The sequence below is a fragment of the Lepidochelys kempii genome, chromosome 23, assembly GCF_965140285.1.
Source record: "Lepidochelys kempii isolate rLepKem1 chromosome 23, rLepKem1.hap1, whole genome shotgun sequence".
NCBI classification, from domain to species: Eukaryota; Metazoa; Chordata; order Testudines; family Cheloniidae; genus Lepidochelys; species Lepidochelys kempii.
Window position 1 is genome coordinate 15424917 of NC_136402.1, and position 17252 is coordinate 15442168.

Here is a 17252-nt window from a genome sequence, read left to right on the forward strand (position 1 = left end):
TCTCAGTGTGATGTTGTCTGTGTGTGTGAGTGTGTGATGTTCTGTGTGTGTCTGGGTGTGTTGTGTGTGTGTGTGTGTTCTGCCTGAGTGTGTCTCAGTGTGATGTTGTCTGTGTGTGTGAGTGTGTGATGTTCTGTGTGTGTCTGGGTGTGTTGTGTGTGTGTGTGTGTTCTGCCTGAGTGTGTCTCAGTGTGATGTTGTCTGTGTGTGTGAGTGTGTGATGTTCTGTCTGTGTCTGTGTGTGTCTGTGTGTGTTGTGTGTGTGTGTGTGTTCTGCCTGAGTGTGTCTCAGTGTGATGTTGTCTGTGTGTGTGAGTGTGTGATGTTCTGTCTGTGTCTGTGTGTGTCTTGGTGTGATGTGTGTGTGTGTGATGTTCTGTCTGAGTGTGGCTCAGTGTATCTCGGTGTGATGTTGTCTGTGTGTGTGTATGTCGGTGCGTTGCGTGTGTGAGGTTCTGTCTTGGTGTGTCTCAGTGTGACGTTTGTGCGTGTGTGTGTGATGTTCTCTGAGTGTGACCCCCATTTTACACCCTTAGACAGGAGCCGGGACTGGGCGGACGAGGCTGGGGTTGCCAGTTGGGAACCGGAAGGGAGAGAGACGTGGCTGGAGTGACACGCACACGGGTGTTCTAGCCGTGATTCGTGGCAGGTGCTTGTGTAAATGACACACACACACATGCATGGGTGTTCTAGCCACGGATAGAGGCAGGTGCTTGTGTAAATGACACGAACATTGGTGCGCTCGCTGTGAACTGTGGCTAACGTGCGGAAATGGCACACGCCAACACCGCACCCCTGACCCCATCTTCCAGGAGCTGACAGAGAGGATAAGGGGTCAGGGCGGGGAGTGAGGGGGGATTCATGGGGGCTGGAGGCGAGGGCAGGGGGAAACTGATGTGGAGGAATATAGACCTAATGCATGGCGAGCGGGCAGGGAAGACACCCAGACATGGAGGCAGATCCCTGGGGTGTGGGAGAACCCAAAGAGACCCCCCCCCCCGGCTGAGGAGTTAATACCGATTCAAGGAGAGCAGGGTGGGTCGGGCTTGGATGCCTCTGTCTGTCTGTCCAGCCCCATGCACCCTGTCTGTCTATCCCCATACACATCTTCCTGTCTCTCCATCCATCCCCAAATCTCCATCCGTCCATCCCCATATACCTTATCTATCTATCTATCTATCTATCTATCTATCTATCTATCTATCTATCTATCTATCTATCTATCCCTAGCCACCCCATCTATCTATCTATCTATCTATCTATCTATCTATCTATCTATCTATCTATCTATCTATCTATCTATCTATCTATCTATCTATCTATCTATCTATCCTCCCCCCATGACAAGGCATCTGGGTCTCTCTCCTCCTCACTCCTTTCCCTTGTTTCGGGACATCACTCTTTCAGGGTGTCTAAGTGTCTCTCTACTGGGATGCTGGGCAGAGCTGGCTCGGAGGTGCAGCTCCACTGTGGGCCTCGGTTTTTGCCGGCAGCTGGTCCTTTGATCCACAGGCCTGGCTGAAGGCGACCGGCTGCGCTAACCAGATGCCAAGCCCCACTTTTCCTCTTCTGGTTTTCCCAGTTTCCCCCGGGCTCCATAGGCTTCTGCCCTTTGGTGCCTGGAAGAGTCACTGAAATTTGGGGCCAGGCCGGATGCGGCGGTACCAAGTGATCATGCTCCAGACACAGGAATATCGGGCTTGGGGTGGGTCTTGCTTTGTCCTTCGAGGCATTCGATGCCCGGGGGGAGCATTTATGGACCCCAATACCCTGCCCATCTTCATCTTCCCGTGCTGGTGGGGTGCAAACAGTGTTTGCCTTAGTTTCCCTCTGTTTTCAATAAGGCTAAGAGAGGGAAAGAGACAGGCCCAAAGTCACAGAGCCAATAACAGAACCCAGAAGTCCTGGCTCCCAGCCCCCCCCTTCTAACCACTAGACCCCACTCCCCTCCCAGAGTTGGGGAGAGAACCCAGGAGTCCTGGCTGCCAGTCTCCCACCCCCCCTCCACAGCAGCGCAGGCTGGGGCGGGGGAAATCCGGGAGGGACTCCTGCCAAGGGGGATGCAGGCATCCGCAGGGGGTGGGTGGGGGGGTGTACAGGCCATGGGAGTGGATCAGGGAAGGAGGTGGTGTTAGGAGCACAGGCTGGTGTGGGGGAATGGAATACTGTGATGGGGTTGGTGCTGGGTGTCAGAGGGGTGTGTGTGGGGGGGTGCTGGGTGTCAGAGGGGTGTGTGTGGGGGGGTGCTGGGTGTCAGAAGGGTGTGCGGGGGGGCGCTGGGTATCAGAGGGATGTGCAGGGGGGTGCTGGGTGTCAGAGGGGTATGCGGGGGGGCGCTGGGTATCAGAGGGATGTGCAGGGGGGTGCTGGGTGTCAGAGGGGTATGCGGGGGGGCGCTGGGTATCAGAGGGATGTGGGGGGGGTGCTGGGTGTCAGAGGGGTATGCGGAGGGTGCTGGGTATCAGAGGGATACATGGGGGGTGCTGGGTGTCAGAGGAGTATGTGGAGGGTGCTGGGTGTCAGGGGTGTGGGGGGTGCTGCGTGTCAGAGGGGTGTGGGGCGGTGCTGAGTGTCAGAGGAGTATGCGGGGGGATGCTGGATGTCAGAGTGGTACATGGGGTGTGCTGGGTATCAGGGTTGTGCGGGTGCTGGGTATCAGAAGGGTATGCAGGGGGTGCTGGGTGTCAGAGGGGTGTGGGGGGTGATGGGTGTCAGATTGTCTCCTTGCCAATCCCCCGCTGACCTCCCCCCTTCTCCATTTCTCTCCCACCCCCAGGTCGGCTGACACCGCACCCCACGCTGAGGGGAGGCCGGGTGCCAGGTGGGCTGGCGTCACCCATGGAATCGCCCCTGGGGCTGCCAGTACGGGCGCCAGGACCCCTCGACCCGCTCGGCCTCCAGCCAAGAACCAGGGACTGAAGCCGAGGAAGGAGACACCTGCTTACAGAAGAAGATCTGTGCTCTGGGAGGGGAGTGGGGTCTAGTGATTAGAGCAGGAAGCCAGGGCTCCTGGGTTCTATCCTGGGCTGTGGGAGGTTATTGGGGTCTAGTGGTTAGGGAGTTTTAGGACCCAGGACTCCTGGGTTCCAGAGTCGATCCCCAGCCGTGAGTAGGGAGGAGGGTGCAAGGAAGTCTCTGTTGTCAAGTTGGGTGGGTGGCCCCACCCCATCCCCCTGTCAAGCTGGAGTCCTTGAAGCGCTGGAATGAGGAGAGGGTGGTGTGGTGTGAGAAGGGGGTTCAGATCCTCCTCACCACCGTCGGGGCCTTCGCAGCCTTCGGCCTCATGACCATCGCCATTGGCACCGACTACTGGCTCTACGCCCGCGCCTTCATCTGTAACACCACCAACATCTCCAGCGAGGAAATGCCCCACAAGGACAAGAAGGACCCAGGGGGCCTCACCCACTCCGGCCTCTGGAGGATATGCTGCCTGGAAGGTACCTTCATTTGAGGATCCCAGGCTGGGCACTGCTGTGGGGAAGCTTGCAGCATCGATGTCCCCACTGGGGCACTGCTGTGGGGAAGCTCGCAGCATTGGCGTCCCCATCTGGGCACTGCTGTGGGGAAGCTTGCAGCGTCGGTGGCCCCGTCTGGGCACTGTTGTGGGGAAGCTTGCAGCGTTGGCATCCCCATTGGTCTGAGCTGGGTACTGGGCGGGAGACAGGCCCCAGATTCTGATTTCTCCATCTCCGTTGCAGGCCTGAAGAGGGGTGTGTGTGTGAAAATTAACCACTTCCCTGAGGACACAGATTACGACCACGACAGCGCCGAGTATCTCCTGCGTATGTATCCATCGGGGTCCCCAGCTGCACTGCTGGCGTGACCCGCAATGGCCCTGTGCCGTGCTCAGGTGCCAGAGCGGGAAGCCTGCTTAGCGCACAGAGCGGCATCTTCCTGGGGGCTGAAATGCATGAGGGGATGCAGGGGCATCTCAGTTTTGGGGTTCCCGACAGCTGTAGTACAGGCGGGAAGTTGACTTGGAAAGGAATTGGAGTCTAGTCCGGCTTTGTCCCCATCTCTAGCTAAGGTTGCCTGAACTTTCCCATTCCAAGCCCCCTTTTTTTAAAGATGCTCATATTGTTCCCCTTTCAGGGTTAAATACCCCAGACCCGCTCTGTGCTCCCGGCCCAACCTCGTTTGCCGGTCCAGGCTGTGACTTAAAGCAGTTTGGAAGTGCAGAGGCTGTGGGCAGCATAGCCCAGGATAGAGCCCAAAACGACACAAACTTTGATGTCTTTTTTTGAACGTGGTACTGGCACCCACACCAGCTGGGGAGCCGGAGTGGAAGCGTGGCAGCGAAATTGCCCTTGGGCCAGTTTTAGTTCTTTTCCCCGTCTCTGTGCAAATCCATTTTGATGTGGCCGGGAGCAGCCTACCTGGAGCTGGCTTAGCTTTCGGGCTGTGTCTCCTTTTCCCTGCCTGGTGGTGGAAGCAGATGGTTCGGATTGCGGCGGGGGCGGGGGGGATTTCAGAAGGAAAACCTGGGAAATTCCGTTTCCACATGCACAAGAAAAAAACCAGTCTGTGAAGAAGCCATTAAACGTGCCAAGTCAAGGGCTCCGAAGTAGAGGTAGGAATACTTCCTTTCTGTCCATATAGATTGTAAGATGCTTGGGTGAGGTTCTGTCCCTTGGTTTGTGCAGGGCATGATGGAGTGCCAGTCCTGGTGACTCTGTGTCTGGGCAGTGCCCCGCATGACAGAGCCCTGAGCTCAGCGATTCTGTTTCTGGGCAGCGCGTGGCATGATGGGCCACCTGTCTCAGTCACTCTGTGACTGCAGCCCCTGGCACGGCTGAGCCCCAATTTCGGTTAAAGCTTCTAGTTGCTACTTAAAGATACAAATAAATGATAATAGTGAGGCAGGTTCAAGGTTTGATGGTCATCATTAGGTTTCAGAGTTAACAGACCACTCAGCATGAATAGGGGAAGCTCACGCCTCTAAGAGCTATTATCAAAGGCTCTCTGTATATGGATAGTGTGTAAACCACACACTCTATGCCACCCCACCTTTACCCTTCCATGGACTCAAGAGGTAATCCAATTAATGTAGGCACTCCCATCCTTACCCAGTTCCTAGAGCTCAGGGCCTAATCTTCTCCAGGTTTGCGGGGCCTTTTACTAGTGAAAGAGTCTTACACAGTAATATCCTTAACTTCTATTTACTAACAGTTACCAAAAGAGAATGCACACGGTAAGCATACAGTGATCACCACTCCCAATAAGGCAGACAAACTTTTCCTGGTGGCCAGTCAGGATCAGGTCGGCCGGGGACTCCAGATTCTGATCAGGTGTTGAGGTCTGGCAGCCCTGATCTTGGGCTGTGTCCTGGAGTTACGTTCTGAACTTTCCTTTGGACTCCAGTTTATACAGTGAAACTGGGGTCCTGTTTAGCTGTACCTTAACCAATTAGTTTAAATGAAAGTCCTCCAAACCAGTATTTTCACCAATCCTCGCCGGGGGTACCACAGGTGCTGGGAGGGGGACAGCCCGGGGGGGCGCTGCGGGTGCTCGGGGTGGCCAGGGGCCAACACGGCTGCTGATGGGGGGAGCAGCCCGGGGGTGCTGGGGGATGTGGGCGGTCGCGCATGGCCCAGGACCCCTGCTGCTGCAGGTGTTGGGGGGGTGTTGGCGGGGCTGGCAGGCTCCCTGTCTGGCTCCGCACTCTGCCTCCACCCTGAGCGCCGGCTCCGCAGCTCCCATTGGTCGGGAATAGAGCAGAGCCGTCTGCTAGGAGCTGAGGGATGGATGGATGGATGGGTGTGTGTAGGAGGATGGATGGATAAAGGGGTGCGGGGCTGGATGGATAGGTGTATATCAGGATGGATGAAGGGGTGGGGGGGATGGATAGGTATGTATGAGGATGGATGGACAGAAGGGTACATGTGGGGACAGATAGCAATATCTATCTGTCTGTCTTGAACAATCAATGTTTAAGTGATTTGATTCAACAGAGAAATACTGTATTATTTTATTTCATTCGGGCAGACACCTGGCCATTCAGTACGCCCTAGCCCTTTCTCCCTCCCATACGCTGAGCGAAATGAGCCCTCTGCTGAAGGAATAGCAAGAGGTGGCGTCCTTAGAGACTCTGTTTTTTCCAAGGGGGCAGAGTTAAGGGGGTTTAGGCATTTTTAACACCAGCCATTCCTGACTTTTGGCTTCCTTAATGTCCTTCCCCGGGCTGGGAAATCCCAGGCTCCCAATGGCTAAGAGCTTTAGAAATGTAAATGGACCCAGATGCTGACTGACTGGTGCATTTCAGACTGCTGAGTGACACCAGATGCTGATTGGCTGGTGACATTAATATGCTGGGAAATCCCAGATTCTCACTGGCTGGGAGTGTCAGAGCATTGGGACATCCACAGCTCTGGTTGGCTGCTGGCCTCACCGGGTCACTCTGCTTGCCAATTGGCCTGAGAATGATGGGAAACCTTGAATGCTGATTGGCTGGCAGCCTCAGAAGTTGAATGCTGATTGGCTGTGACACCAGAGCATAGGGAAATCCGTAACCTGTGTGATCCTGTCACGGAGTCCCCGGGCGATGCTCTGGATCTGCTCCCCACGCAGCCAGGCAGGACTCTGGGGAAGTCTCCTCTCTGGGAGCAGCCTGTCTGCAGGACACACAGCTCACCCGGCTCCACCTTCCTGGGTCTGACCTCGGAGCATTCAGCCTCCTCTGCCCCTCCGTGCGCTTTCCACAGCGAGTCCGCCCAGGCAGGGTCTTGGGGAAGCCAGAGGGTCCTGCCCCCCAACTCCGCAGTCAGACGTGACTCTCAGCCAGCCAGTAAAGCAGAAGGTTTATTAGACGACAGGAACATGGTCTAACACAGAGCTTGTGGGTGCAGAGAACAGGACCCCTCAGCTGGGTCCATTTTGGGGGGCAGTGAGCCAGACAACCCCATCTGCACTTCACTCCATGTCCCCAGCCAGCCCCAAACTGCCTCCCCCTCCAGCCCCTCCTCCTCTGGGCTTTGTCCCTTTCTGGGCCAGGAGGCCACCTGATTCCTTTGTTCTCCAACCCTTTAGCTCTCACCTTGCAGGGGGGAAGGGCCCAGGCCATCAGTTGCCAGGAAACAGGGTGTCAGCCATTCTCTGTGTCCAGACCCCTGCACACACCTGCCCTCTAAGTCTCTGCAATGATCATACACCCTTACCCCACCCCCTAGATACTTAAGAACTGCATAGGGGAAACTGAGGCACCCCCACACTATTCAGAGGAAACATTAAGAACAGTCCCGCTTCGTCACATCTCCCCCCTTCGAGACTGAACTAAGCGGGGTCACTGTAGCCGGTGACCTGGGGAAGTTTGAACCCACCAGCGTTCCCATGGATGCCCCAGGATCTCTCCCATTTCTCGGTGGGAGTTACACCAGGCCCTTCCAGTTTTATGCCCTTCCAGTGTCACACCCTCCCTTAGGTCGGGGTGGTCGATAGCACTCGCATGCCGCATATGGGAAGGTTTATGCGGCCTGTGCCCTTTGGCCACCCCAAAACCCCCGGGGGTCAAACTGGGATCAGGTCTTCTCCCAGCGCTCCAGTCTGGAGGGCTGCAATTCGGGCTCTCTTGGTTAAGAGCCCCCATCTTGACCTGGGCCACATACTGTTCACTTACAGAACTAGCATGGAGACATTCCTCTCTCAACAACCTTGTCTCTTCAACAAGCTGGCCAAACACAGCCACTTGGTTAGAGGACTCTTTAACTTTCTTAACAGCTTTCACCCCATCTGAGACCTTCTCAAAGCTCTCCACACTGGATCCTTCAACAGGAAAGTCAGTGGATCCATTCACAACAGAAAATTTCTGGCTGTTAGGAACTGAAACTGTCTTGATTAAATCACTTTCACACCCTTCAGTTGCGGTAAACTGCTTGCAAAGACCATGAGGATTCCTTTCCCTAGGGCTTTTCTATGCAACAATTCACCCCTCCCAGAAATTCTGCTCTTACCCTCTTTACCTAGGGCTTGCTCTAGAGGAACACTTTCCAGAGCAACAACAGACTCTCTCTGGGTCTCTCTTACATCCAGAATTACCTCTGGCCCATCCGGCGGATTCCTACACAATCCCCTTTCAGGCAAACTTACAGACTTCCTAGATAAATGGTCAGAAGCATTCTCCTTCCCTTTGCCACACACAAGTTCAGGAATCTTTTCCTTCTTGCTACAGTAGGTAACACAATCAAATCACTTTTCTGCTCTCCTTGTGCCCTGGCTAGGATCTCACCCTGATCAGACAGAGTTGCTCCACCCTTTCCCAACAACACACTAGCAACAGGCAAAATACAAGCACCAGAATTGTCTGGCCTCTGGGGTTTTACATAGACACTAACTGGATGCGACCTAGTTACAGGGCCATTCTCCCGAGCAGACACAAACTTAGGACCCTTCCCTTCCTGGGCTTTAGCTGAATCCAGAACCAACTCTGAGACAACTGCAAGACCATCAACCATCACAGGCTGAAAGGCCCCTTCTGTCTGCTCCACAGACAAAGAAGAGCCGGACACACTTTCTCCTTTACCAGACACCGAGCTTGGGATCTCATTCCCCTTGTCCCAGCACACAAGGCTGGTCACAGACAACTGCTTGGAGATCAGGGTAGCTCCCTCCATAGGCAAGTCAATACCCCTGACAGACACAGGCACGTTTCCTTCACTGTCCCAATTCTCCACCCAGCTAACAGGTACGGTCCAGGGACACTCATCTTCCACTCTCCTCGCCTTCCCACCCTGCTGACTAGACACAGCCATCAGCTCACAAGGCTGCCTAGGCTCATCCAGACTTTCCTTACCCAGCACCTTGCCACTCCCCACAGATCCCCTGCCCTGCCTGTGTCTCCCCCCACTCAGCTGGGGTCTCAGCTCCCACTGTGCTCAGCGCTGCCCTTGCTGTCCCAGTGGGGGTAGGCAGCGAGCTCGCTGCTTTCCTCACTGCATCAGAGCCAGCCTGAGCCCCCTTTCTGGTGTGCAAGGGGGCAGGGAGCATCTCTCTGTCCCACCCAGCCCCAGGGGTCTGGTTACAGGCAGGCAGGTAGCCTGAGCCTAGCCGCTCCTCCCGCCTGCCAGCCTGGTCATCTGCATTTTCACTGACCATTTCCCTCTCCACCGATTGGTTCCCTGGATTCAAATTCAAACCCTTGGCCGTTACCGGAGCATGGCCTGGATCCTGTCCCAAAGAGACACAGTCACCCCACAACAGGGTCTCACAGCTGGTATCCTGGTGCACCCCAACAACCAGCCAGCCCCACCCCTCATGGGTCTGCATAGGGATCTGGGCCATAGGCAGGGCGAGGGGCTTCGTCCCTGGGACCCTCACCCAGCTCACCCAGCCCCTCAACATCTGAGGCTGCACCACCCGGGGCCTGACAACAGTTCTCTCTGTCCCATGGTCTCGCCACCCCAGAAATGTCTCCCCATTGACCATCACCTTCCGCTCCCACTGGAGGTCCGAGGGGCCTGGCCCCAGGAGACATATAGGTTGGGGTCAGGAGTGGGAGCCTGTCCACCTCCCCACCCATCTGGCTGACGGAGTCTGTGGCCTTGGGACCCAGCAAGGGAGCTAGACACCGGGGCTTTTCCGCAGGGTCCCCCTGGTTCAAATCTCCAGCCTGCTCAAAGGCAGTGGGGTGGCATCCACATCCCCCCCTCCTTAACCAGGGGCAGCAATTTAGTCTCAAGGTTCCCTGCGGAACTGGCCCCCCGGGGTCTGTCCCCACTCACCCCGGGGAGGTCCCCTAGGCCTCTCCGCTCCCCCACCACCAGTTTATGCTGCTGCTGCTTCTGCAGCTCTTTCTCGGGCTCTTGCTGTCTCTCACAGTCCTCTTGCTCTCTCGGACTCAGCTCCAATCCCGTCCGTCTCCGATCCCCCGATGGGGAACCCGATCATGAAGACCCCCGTCTGGTCGGGGACAGGAGACTTGGGGATGCCTGGCTCCCACTCCAGCTGCTCCCAGATCCTGCTATAGCCCCATTTGGGGTCAGGAATCTGCTCCTTAGAGCGGTCATCCTCCTCCAGCTGCACGATTAACTGTGCTTTGGTGAACTTTCCAATGCTCAACCCTCTCTTTTTGCACAGGGTTACAACGTCCTTCTTAAGGAGACGGTGACAGGCCATCACTCCGCTCCTCCCAAGTTGTTGGGGACTCACAGGCCTGTGTGCTCTCAGCTCCCCACGGTCTCCAGGGAGAACCCCTAGTGTGCCAACCCTTCTCGAGGTCACCACCTCTTTGCCAGGGTCAAGTGGCAGACTCCTCCTCCCCTGGGACTGCTCGCTGCAATCCCCAGGGGATCCCTGTTACTGCAAAAGTCCTTCTCTCTCCCAGGGCCAAGCCGCAGGCTCCTCCGTCCCTGAGACTGCTCACCGCAGTCCCCAGGGGGACCCCATTACTGCACAGTCCTTCTCGCTGGTCACACGCTCCCAGGGGTTAACCGCTCCCTGAAACCGCTCCTCTCTGAGCCTTCAGCACGCCTGGTCCTCGTCAATCCCCCTTCGTTTTACTGCTCCCCAGTCACTTACTACAGGAAGCGCCATCCGCGGGGTGCAGTACATCCCACCGCTGCCACCAGTTGTCACGGAGTCCCTGGGCCATGCTCTGGAACTGCTCCCCACGAAGCCAGTCAGGACTCTGGGGAAGTCTCCTTTCTGTGAGCAGCCTGTCTGCAGGACACACAGCTCACACAGCTTCCACCTTCCTGGGTGTGACCTCGGAGCATTCAGCCTCCTCTGCCCCTCCGTGCGCTTCCCACAGCGAATCCGCCCAGGCGGGGCTCCTGGGGAAGCCAGAGGGTCCTGCCCCCCAACTCTGCAGTCAGACGGGACTCTCAGCCAGCCAGTAAAACAGAAGGTTTATTAGATGACAGGAACATGGTCTAACACAGAGCTTGTAGGTGCAGAGAACAGGACCCCTCAGCTGGGTCCATTTTGGGGAGCAGTGAGCCAGACAACCCCATCTGCACTTCACTCCACATCCCCAGCCAGCCCCAAACTGCCTCCCCCTCCAGCCCCTCCTCCTCTGGGCTTTGTGCCTTTCCCAGGCCAGGAGGCCACCTGATTCCTTTGTTCTCCAACCCTTTAGCTCTCACCTTGCAGGCGGGAAGGGCCCAGGCCATCAATTGCCAGGAAACAGGGTGTCGGCCATTCTCTGTGTCCAGACCCCTGCACACACCTGTCTTCTAGGGCTCTGCAACGATCATACACCCTTACCCCACCACCTTAAGATACTTAAGAACTGCATAGTGGAAACTGAGGCACCCCCAGAATATTCAGAGGAAACATTAAGAACAGTCCCGCTTCGTCACAGATCCTTTCAGATCTTTGAGTAATCCTGCTGATTGGCTGGTAGGTTGAGAACGTTGAGCAATCCTGTTCTCCGATTGGTTCTTGACCTCAAAGCAGTAAAAAACTGGAGACTCTGATTGGCTGTTGACCTACCCTGTGTTGTAATTGTCTCTTGACCTCCGAGTGTCAAAAAAATCACAGATTCTGATTAGCTGTTGGCTTCAGAGGGCTGAAAGTCCTTGGATTCTGATTGGCCACTGGCCTCAGCATACTAGAATACCTGAAACTCTGATTGGTCCCAGAACGCTGCCACTTGCCCATTCGCCAATAGGCCAGGCTTGGGGATCCCTCCTGCCACCCAGCTTGACTCATCTCTTCTGCCCCCCTCCCGCCCCCAGGTGTGGTCCGTGCCTCCAGCATCTTCCCCATCCTCAGCGCCATCCTGCTGCTGCTGGGGGGGTTCTGCGTGGCCGCCAGCCGGGTCTACAAGTCCAAGCGCAACATCATCCTGGGCGCTGGGATCTTATTCGTTGCTGCTGGTGAGTGGGTGGGGCTTGTCGGGGGCGGGGCTTAGGGGGCGGGGCTTTTCCAATCAGGGCTTGCTTCCCACCCACCCTCTCTGGCTCAGTTCATGGGGCATCTTGGGCTGGGAGGGGGGAACCACTGGGAACCTGGAATACGCCCCCCCCCCCCCGCAAATGGCACCAAGTCAGGGGACTTGCCCAGGGCCATAGGAGTGGGAGGAGCCAATGGGCACAGCTGAGGGGGGGTGGAGAATCAGTGCAGAGGGGGCCCAGCTTTAGGGGAGTTTTCGCCTCCCCTCACCTTGTCTAGGATAAGTCAGTCTCCTCCAGCCATTGGGGGGTGCTGAACCTGGTCTGAGACTCCCCGGGGACTGGGAAGAAAGGAAGAAAGAAATCCAGACCCAATCTGTGGGGGGGTGGCGGAGGCTGGGCGTCTGGGCTGTGGGTCCGGGGAAGGCTTCCCTTGCCCCACACACGGGGACGATCCGGCTTTGGTGGTGTGGGGTGGGGGGGCGAGGGGGCTAGCTGGTCCCTGCGGGGGCTTCTGAGTGGGGGAAGGGCTCCGTGGTTGCTTCCCTAATAGCTCTCTGTGCCCTCCCCCCTCCCCCTCCTGCCCCCCCCTTCCTGCCCTGGCTACTCACCTCCCCCCTCTGCCCTCTCCCCACCTTTCTCCCCCTCCTCTCTCCCTTCCCCCATTCCCCGCAATCTGTCCCAATCCCCTCAAAATCTGCCCCATCCCCATCCCTCCACCATCCATGGCCCCAATTCCCACCCGGCCCCTCCCCCGAACCCACCCCGTCCCCACCCCTCCTCCATCCACCGCCCCATCTCCTCCGCCCCTCCCCCGAATCCACCCCATCCCCACCCCTCCTCCATCCACCGCCCCATCTCCTCCGCCCTTCCCCTGAATCCACCCCGTCCCCACCCCTCCTCCATCCACCGCCCCATCTCCTCCGCCCTTCCCCCGAACCCACCCCGTCCCCACCCCTCCTCCATTCACCGCCCCATCTCCTCCACCCCTCCCCCGAATCCACCCCATCCCCACCCCTCCTCCATCCACCGCCCCATCTCCTCCGCCCTTCCCCCGAACCCACCCCGTCCCCACCCCTCCTCCATTCACCGCCCCATCTCCTCCACCCCTCCCCCGAATCCACCCCATCCCCACCCCTCCTCCATCCACCGCCCCATCTCCTCCGCCCTTCCCCCGAATCCACCCCGTCCCCACCTCTCCTCCATCCATGGGCCCCATCCCTCCCCCCAATGCCCCTCCCCAGGCCTCAGCAACATCATCGGGGTGATTGTGTACATCTCGGCCAACGCCGGGGACCCGGGCACCAAGCGGGACGACGAGAAGAAAAGCCACTACTCCTACGGCTGGTCCTTCTACTTCGGGGGCCTGTCCTTCATCCTGGCTGAGATGATCGGGGTGCTGGCCGTCAACATCTACATCGAGAAGAACCGGGAGGCCCACTGCAAGAGCCGCACCGAGCTGCTGAAGAACCCCTCGTCCTCCTCCAGCGCCATCCTGCGCCTGCCCAGCTACCGCTTCCGCTACCGGCGCCGCTCCCGCTCCAGCTCCCGTTCCACCGAGCCCTCGCAGTCGCGGGACGCCTCGCCCGTGGGCCTCAAGGGCTTCCCCTCCACCGACATCTCCATGTACACCCTCTCGCGGGACCCCTCCAAGGCCAACGTCAGCAGCCTCTACGGGGCCGAGCGGGAGGGGGCCGGCGGGGCCTTCCTGCAGCTCCACAACACCTTCCCCAAGGACCCCGGCGTGACGGTGACGGTGACAGGGCCCGGCACGGCCGGTGCCACCGGCACCCTGGGCAAGGACGCCTCCTCCAACACCAACACGCTCAACCGGAAGACCACGCCCGTGTAGGGGCAGGCGGCGGGGGGCTGGCGGCAGGGGCCGGGGCCGGGGGGAGCCGCGGCGCAGGGCGGGGCGGGAGGGCGGGAGGCTAATGAAGGGGCATTCTTAGCAACATGTCTTTCTAACCCTGTGTTCCTTCCCTCCTGTGTTCATTCGTTTGGTGATTCGTTTGGTGATTCGTTTGGTGATTCGTTCTCTTTTTAATTTTAACTTTTAATTTCTTTCTTTGTAAGATTATTATTCTTTCTTTTTAATACTAATTCTTTCTTTCTTTCTTTTCTTTCAATTTTTACTCTTTTAATTTCTTCCTTTATTTGTAAGATTATTTGGTATTCTTTCTTTCATTTTAATACTAATTATTTCTTTCTTCCATTCTAATGCTAATTTTCTTTCTTTCTTTCTTTCTTTCTTTCTTTCTTTCTTTCTTTCTTTCTTTCTTTCTTTCTTTCTTTCCCCATCATTACCCTCTTTTCCTTTACATTTCGTCACCAGCAGGAACCAATTCCCCAGCTGTGCTCCCGCCTTCGGGGGACGCAACACGCAGGGCACTATCCGCGGGGGGGGGGGCAGGATGTGGGTCACAGGAGAATGTGGGAAAAGTCCGGATCAGAATAGGAGCTGGTTGAAATGATTCAAGCACCGTCCTGAGAACAGGGGCCCTGCAGAGAGGATGCTGCCATGTCTCAGTGCTGGGGGTCACCTACCTTTGCCCTACACCCGTCCCCAGGTCGTATCCCTCCCTCTCAGGGGATCATGGGGGGTGTCTGTGTTAGAATGGGGGAGGCTTGTAATTTACCAGTGCCAAATTCACAGCTGGCAAGTTTGTACATGGAGGGGAGGAAATTGGAAAGGCGGGGGGGGGGGGCCCTAGTGACCTAGAGATACCACCTCTCCTTTCTTCCCCAACCCACCAAGGGCTCATAGTCGTGCCATATCCAAGTGCCAAAGCTTTACCCCCCTAAGCACCCCCTGCTGGCGGGGGGTGGTAGCTCAGTGTGCTGGGTATTTTCAGCAGGAGAGGTGTCTCTGTTTTATTGCCCCCCATCTACTCTCCCCTCCCTCCCCCCTTTCCCTGCTCTTAACGGGAGCTCCCAGAGTCGGGGAAATTCTCCACCTGGGTTTGGGCCGTGGCTATTCCCTTTCCCTCTAGGGGGCAGATCGGGGGCATGGCTCGGGTCCCCCTGCCCTGTAGCCATTCCCTGTCCCCCAGGGCCCATACGGACAATTCTCCTAATCAGTCTAGATCAGTGCTTCTCAAGCTATCTGATGGGGGGGACCAGCAATTGTTTTTTCCAATGTGCTCGCAGACCGGCAGCCGATGGATTGCAGACCGGCACCGGTCCGCGGACCACCACTTTGAGTAGCCCTGCTCTAGATGACACGGTCCCTATTGGGATACAAAATAGCCATTTCCTACTGCAATATGGACCTACAATAGACAGCCCTGCTCGGCTCGATGGTCCATACACTAAACAGCCCTTGTCCGGTTATAGAGACCCTACCATAAACAGGTTGGCAGGCAATACCCAGCCCCCCCGGGGGTGATGGCCTACATAATAAACCAGCCTTCCCAGTCAATAAATAAATACGGGCCACAAAAGTGACTTCCCCTCTGAGCAATATGGTCTGTATATGAAAGAGCCCTCCCAAGAGATAGCGACTGCAGAATATCTACTGACCCCCAGCACAGGACCCTTCCAAGGTGACCAAATTTTCCCAGCGCCCCAGCCGAGCAGGACCAAGTAGCCTGTCCAAACGAGTGTCACATGTGGGAGTAACAGCGGTTCGAAACCTGGCACTGAGATGTGACTGCCACTGGGGTGAGGCATGGGGGCTGTTTATACAGCGACCCCTTGCCCAGTGCTGAAATGCAGGTGCCTCTGGGGTGGAGTGAGGGGGCTGTTTATACAGGGACTCCTCTCCCAATGCATAGATGCAGCCACCTCTGATGTGCGGGCCGCTGTTTATAAAAGGCTCCTTTAGCCAGCACTGAGATGCAGCCACTTCTGATATGGGGACGCTGTTTATAAAAGGCCCCTTTACCCGGCACTGAGATGCAGCCACCTCTGATGTGGGGCTGCTGTTTACCCAGGGGTCCTTTACCCAGCACTAAGATGCAGCCACCTCTGGGGTGATGGTGGTGGGGAGCTGTTTTTTAAGCAATCCCACACCCAATCTGAGAGACGCCGCCTTCTCACACTGATCCCTTGAGACTAATTTCCTACTCCTGTTTGTTTCCTCTGCAGCGAATTCATCCTGTTTCCATTGTCTTCCAATCCCCGCCTCCCCTTGCCAAAAAACTAGAAACCTCTTCGGAAAACCTCCTTGTCCCCCAGCCCCACACCTAGAGAGAGACCTATCTATAGCTAATCGGTGTTGAGCTTTTCTTAGGTTTTGGTTCTTATCGGTTCTGTTGATACCGGATTTTGCGCCATCAGGGAGAGGCCATGTTGGGTTGTGTTGCGATTTTATGGTTTATTGACATGTTTTTGCGCCGTGTGCATGTGTCGTGTGCGTGTGTGGGGGGATTTTTTTTAGCAGCCTCGGGGTGGGGAGGAGATGCACAGAGGAGAGCGGGAGAAATTCCATTGCCCGGAGACCAAATTGATTTGGTCTCTGCTTTATCCCCATTGCGATAGTGGCAAAGGGCCTTCGTGTGCGATTCGGCAATTCCAAGCCCGTCCTTATAGTCTGGCTTCCTGGAGAAGAACAGCGCTAGGCGCTGTACAAACAGAACAAAACGACAACCTCTTACAATCAGTGCATTAGGCTGCAGACGGCCGGAACGGAAGCTCGGACAAAGGATGTGGGAGTTTTCATACCCCCGTAGCCGGCAGTTTAACCTCTCCTTCTCTTTGGGTGGCATCCTCCCCTATTCCCAACAGGGCGATCTTACCCAGAAGTCCTTCCCGGGGGAGGAACTATCAGACGATCCTCTCCCAAGCTGTTGTTCTGAGTGGTTTTAGCTCGGGGTTAGTTATCTATCTATTTATTTATTTATTTATTTCTCTCTCTCTCTCTTCCCCCCCCCCGGGCCCTCCTCCCCGGTTTCAGTTGTTCATTTCACGGAGATTAGGGGGGGAGGATTTATGTGGGGGAGGGGAAGAGAGGGATCGATTTTGCTTTTCCGGTTTTTGTGCCATCCAGACGGAAAAAACGAAAACAAAAAGAACTTGAAAACTTTTATGAGAAGAAAAAAAAAGGACCAAAAAAAAAAAAAAGTTAAAAAAGTTACAGAAAAGTGACAAAAAAAGAAAACCATGAAGCAGTTATGTCAGCCAGTGGGAGTCACCTGTCTAACGTGCGTTTCGTACAAAAGGAAAAAACAAATATATATATATATATAAAAAAAAACAAAGAACATACTCCACCCTCCTCCCCAAACAAACAACAAAACCAACCCCCAACCCAGTTGTTGTGGTCCTGGTGATATAAAGGAAGAATACAACAAGCCAGTTCAATGTGAAAAGCTACAACGAAAAAACTCAGCCCAAATGCATGGATTTTTACTGGAGTCGCTCTTTAAAAATAAAGTACTATGGAAAATACAGGGATGGCGCTTATTTCATTGGTCTAGACCCCAG

General features: G+C 56.0%; 1 protein-coding gene across 1 annotated transcript; it reads left to right on the forward strand.

Annotated features, from left to right (window-relative positions):
* The first annotated feature begins 3200 nt into the window (after positions 1 to 3200).
* CACNG8 (calcium voltage-gated channel auxiliary subunit gamma 8) lies at positions 3201 to 17218 on the forward strand. Its single transcript, XM_073322114.2, has 4 exons — positions 3201 to 3437; positions 3699 to 3782; positions 11670 to 11810; positions 13070 to 17218. Exons 1-4 carry the CDS (start codon positions 3284 to 3286, stop codon positions 13675 to 13677), a joined length of 987 nt encoding a protein of 328 aa, XP_073178215.1. The 5' UTR covers positions 3201 to 3283; the 3' UTR covers positions 13678 to 17218.
* The last annotated feature ends 34 nt before the right edge of the window (positions 17219 to 17252 follow it).

Excerpts from the sequence above, each read along its gene's own strand:
- CACNG8 (XM_073322114.2), top strand. The coding sequence starts at position 3,284 with ATGACCATCGCCATTGGCACCGACTACTGGCTCTACGCCCGCGCCTTC. Across the intron at positions 3,438-3,698 it reads GAGGATATGCTGCCTGGAAG|GCCTGAAGAGGGGTGTGTGT; the intron begins GTACCTTCATTT and ends TCTCCGTTGCAG. Across the intron at positions 3,783-11,669 it reads CAGCGCCGAGTATCTCCTGC|GTGTGGTCCGTGCCTCCAGC; the intron begins GTATGTATCCAT and ends TCCCGCCCCCAG.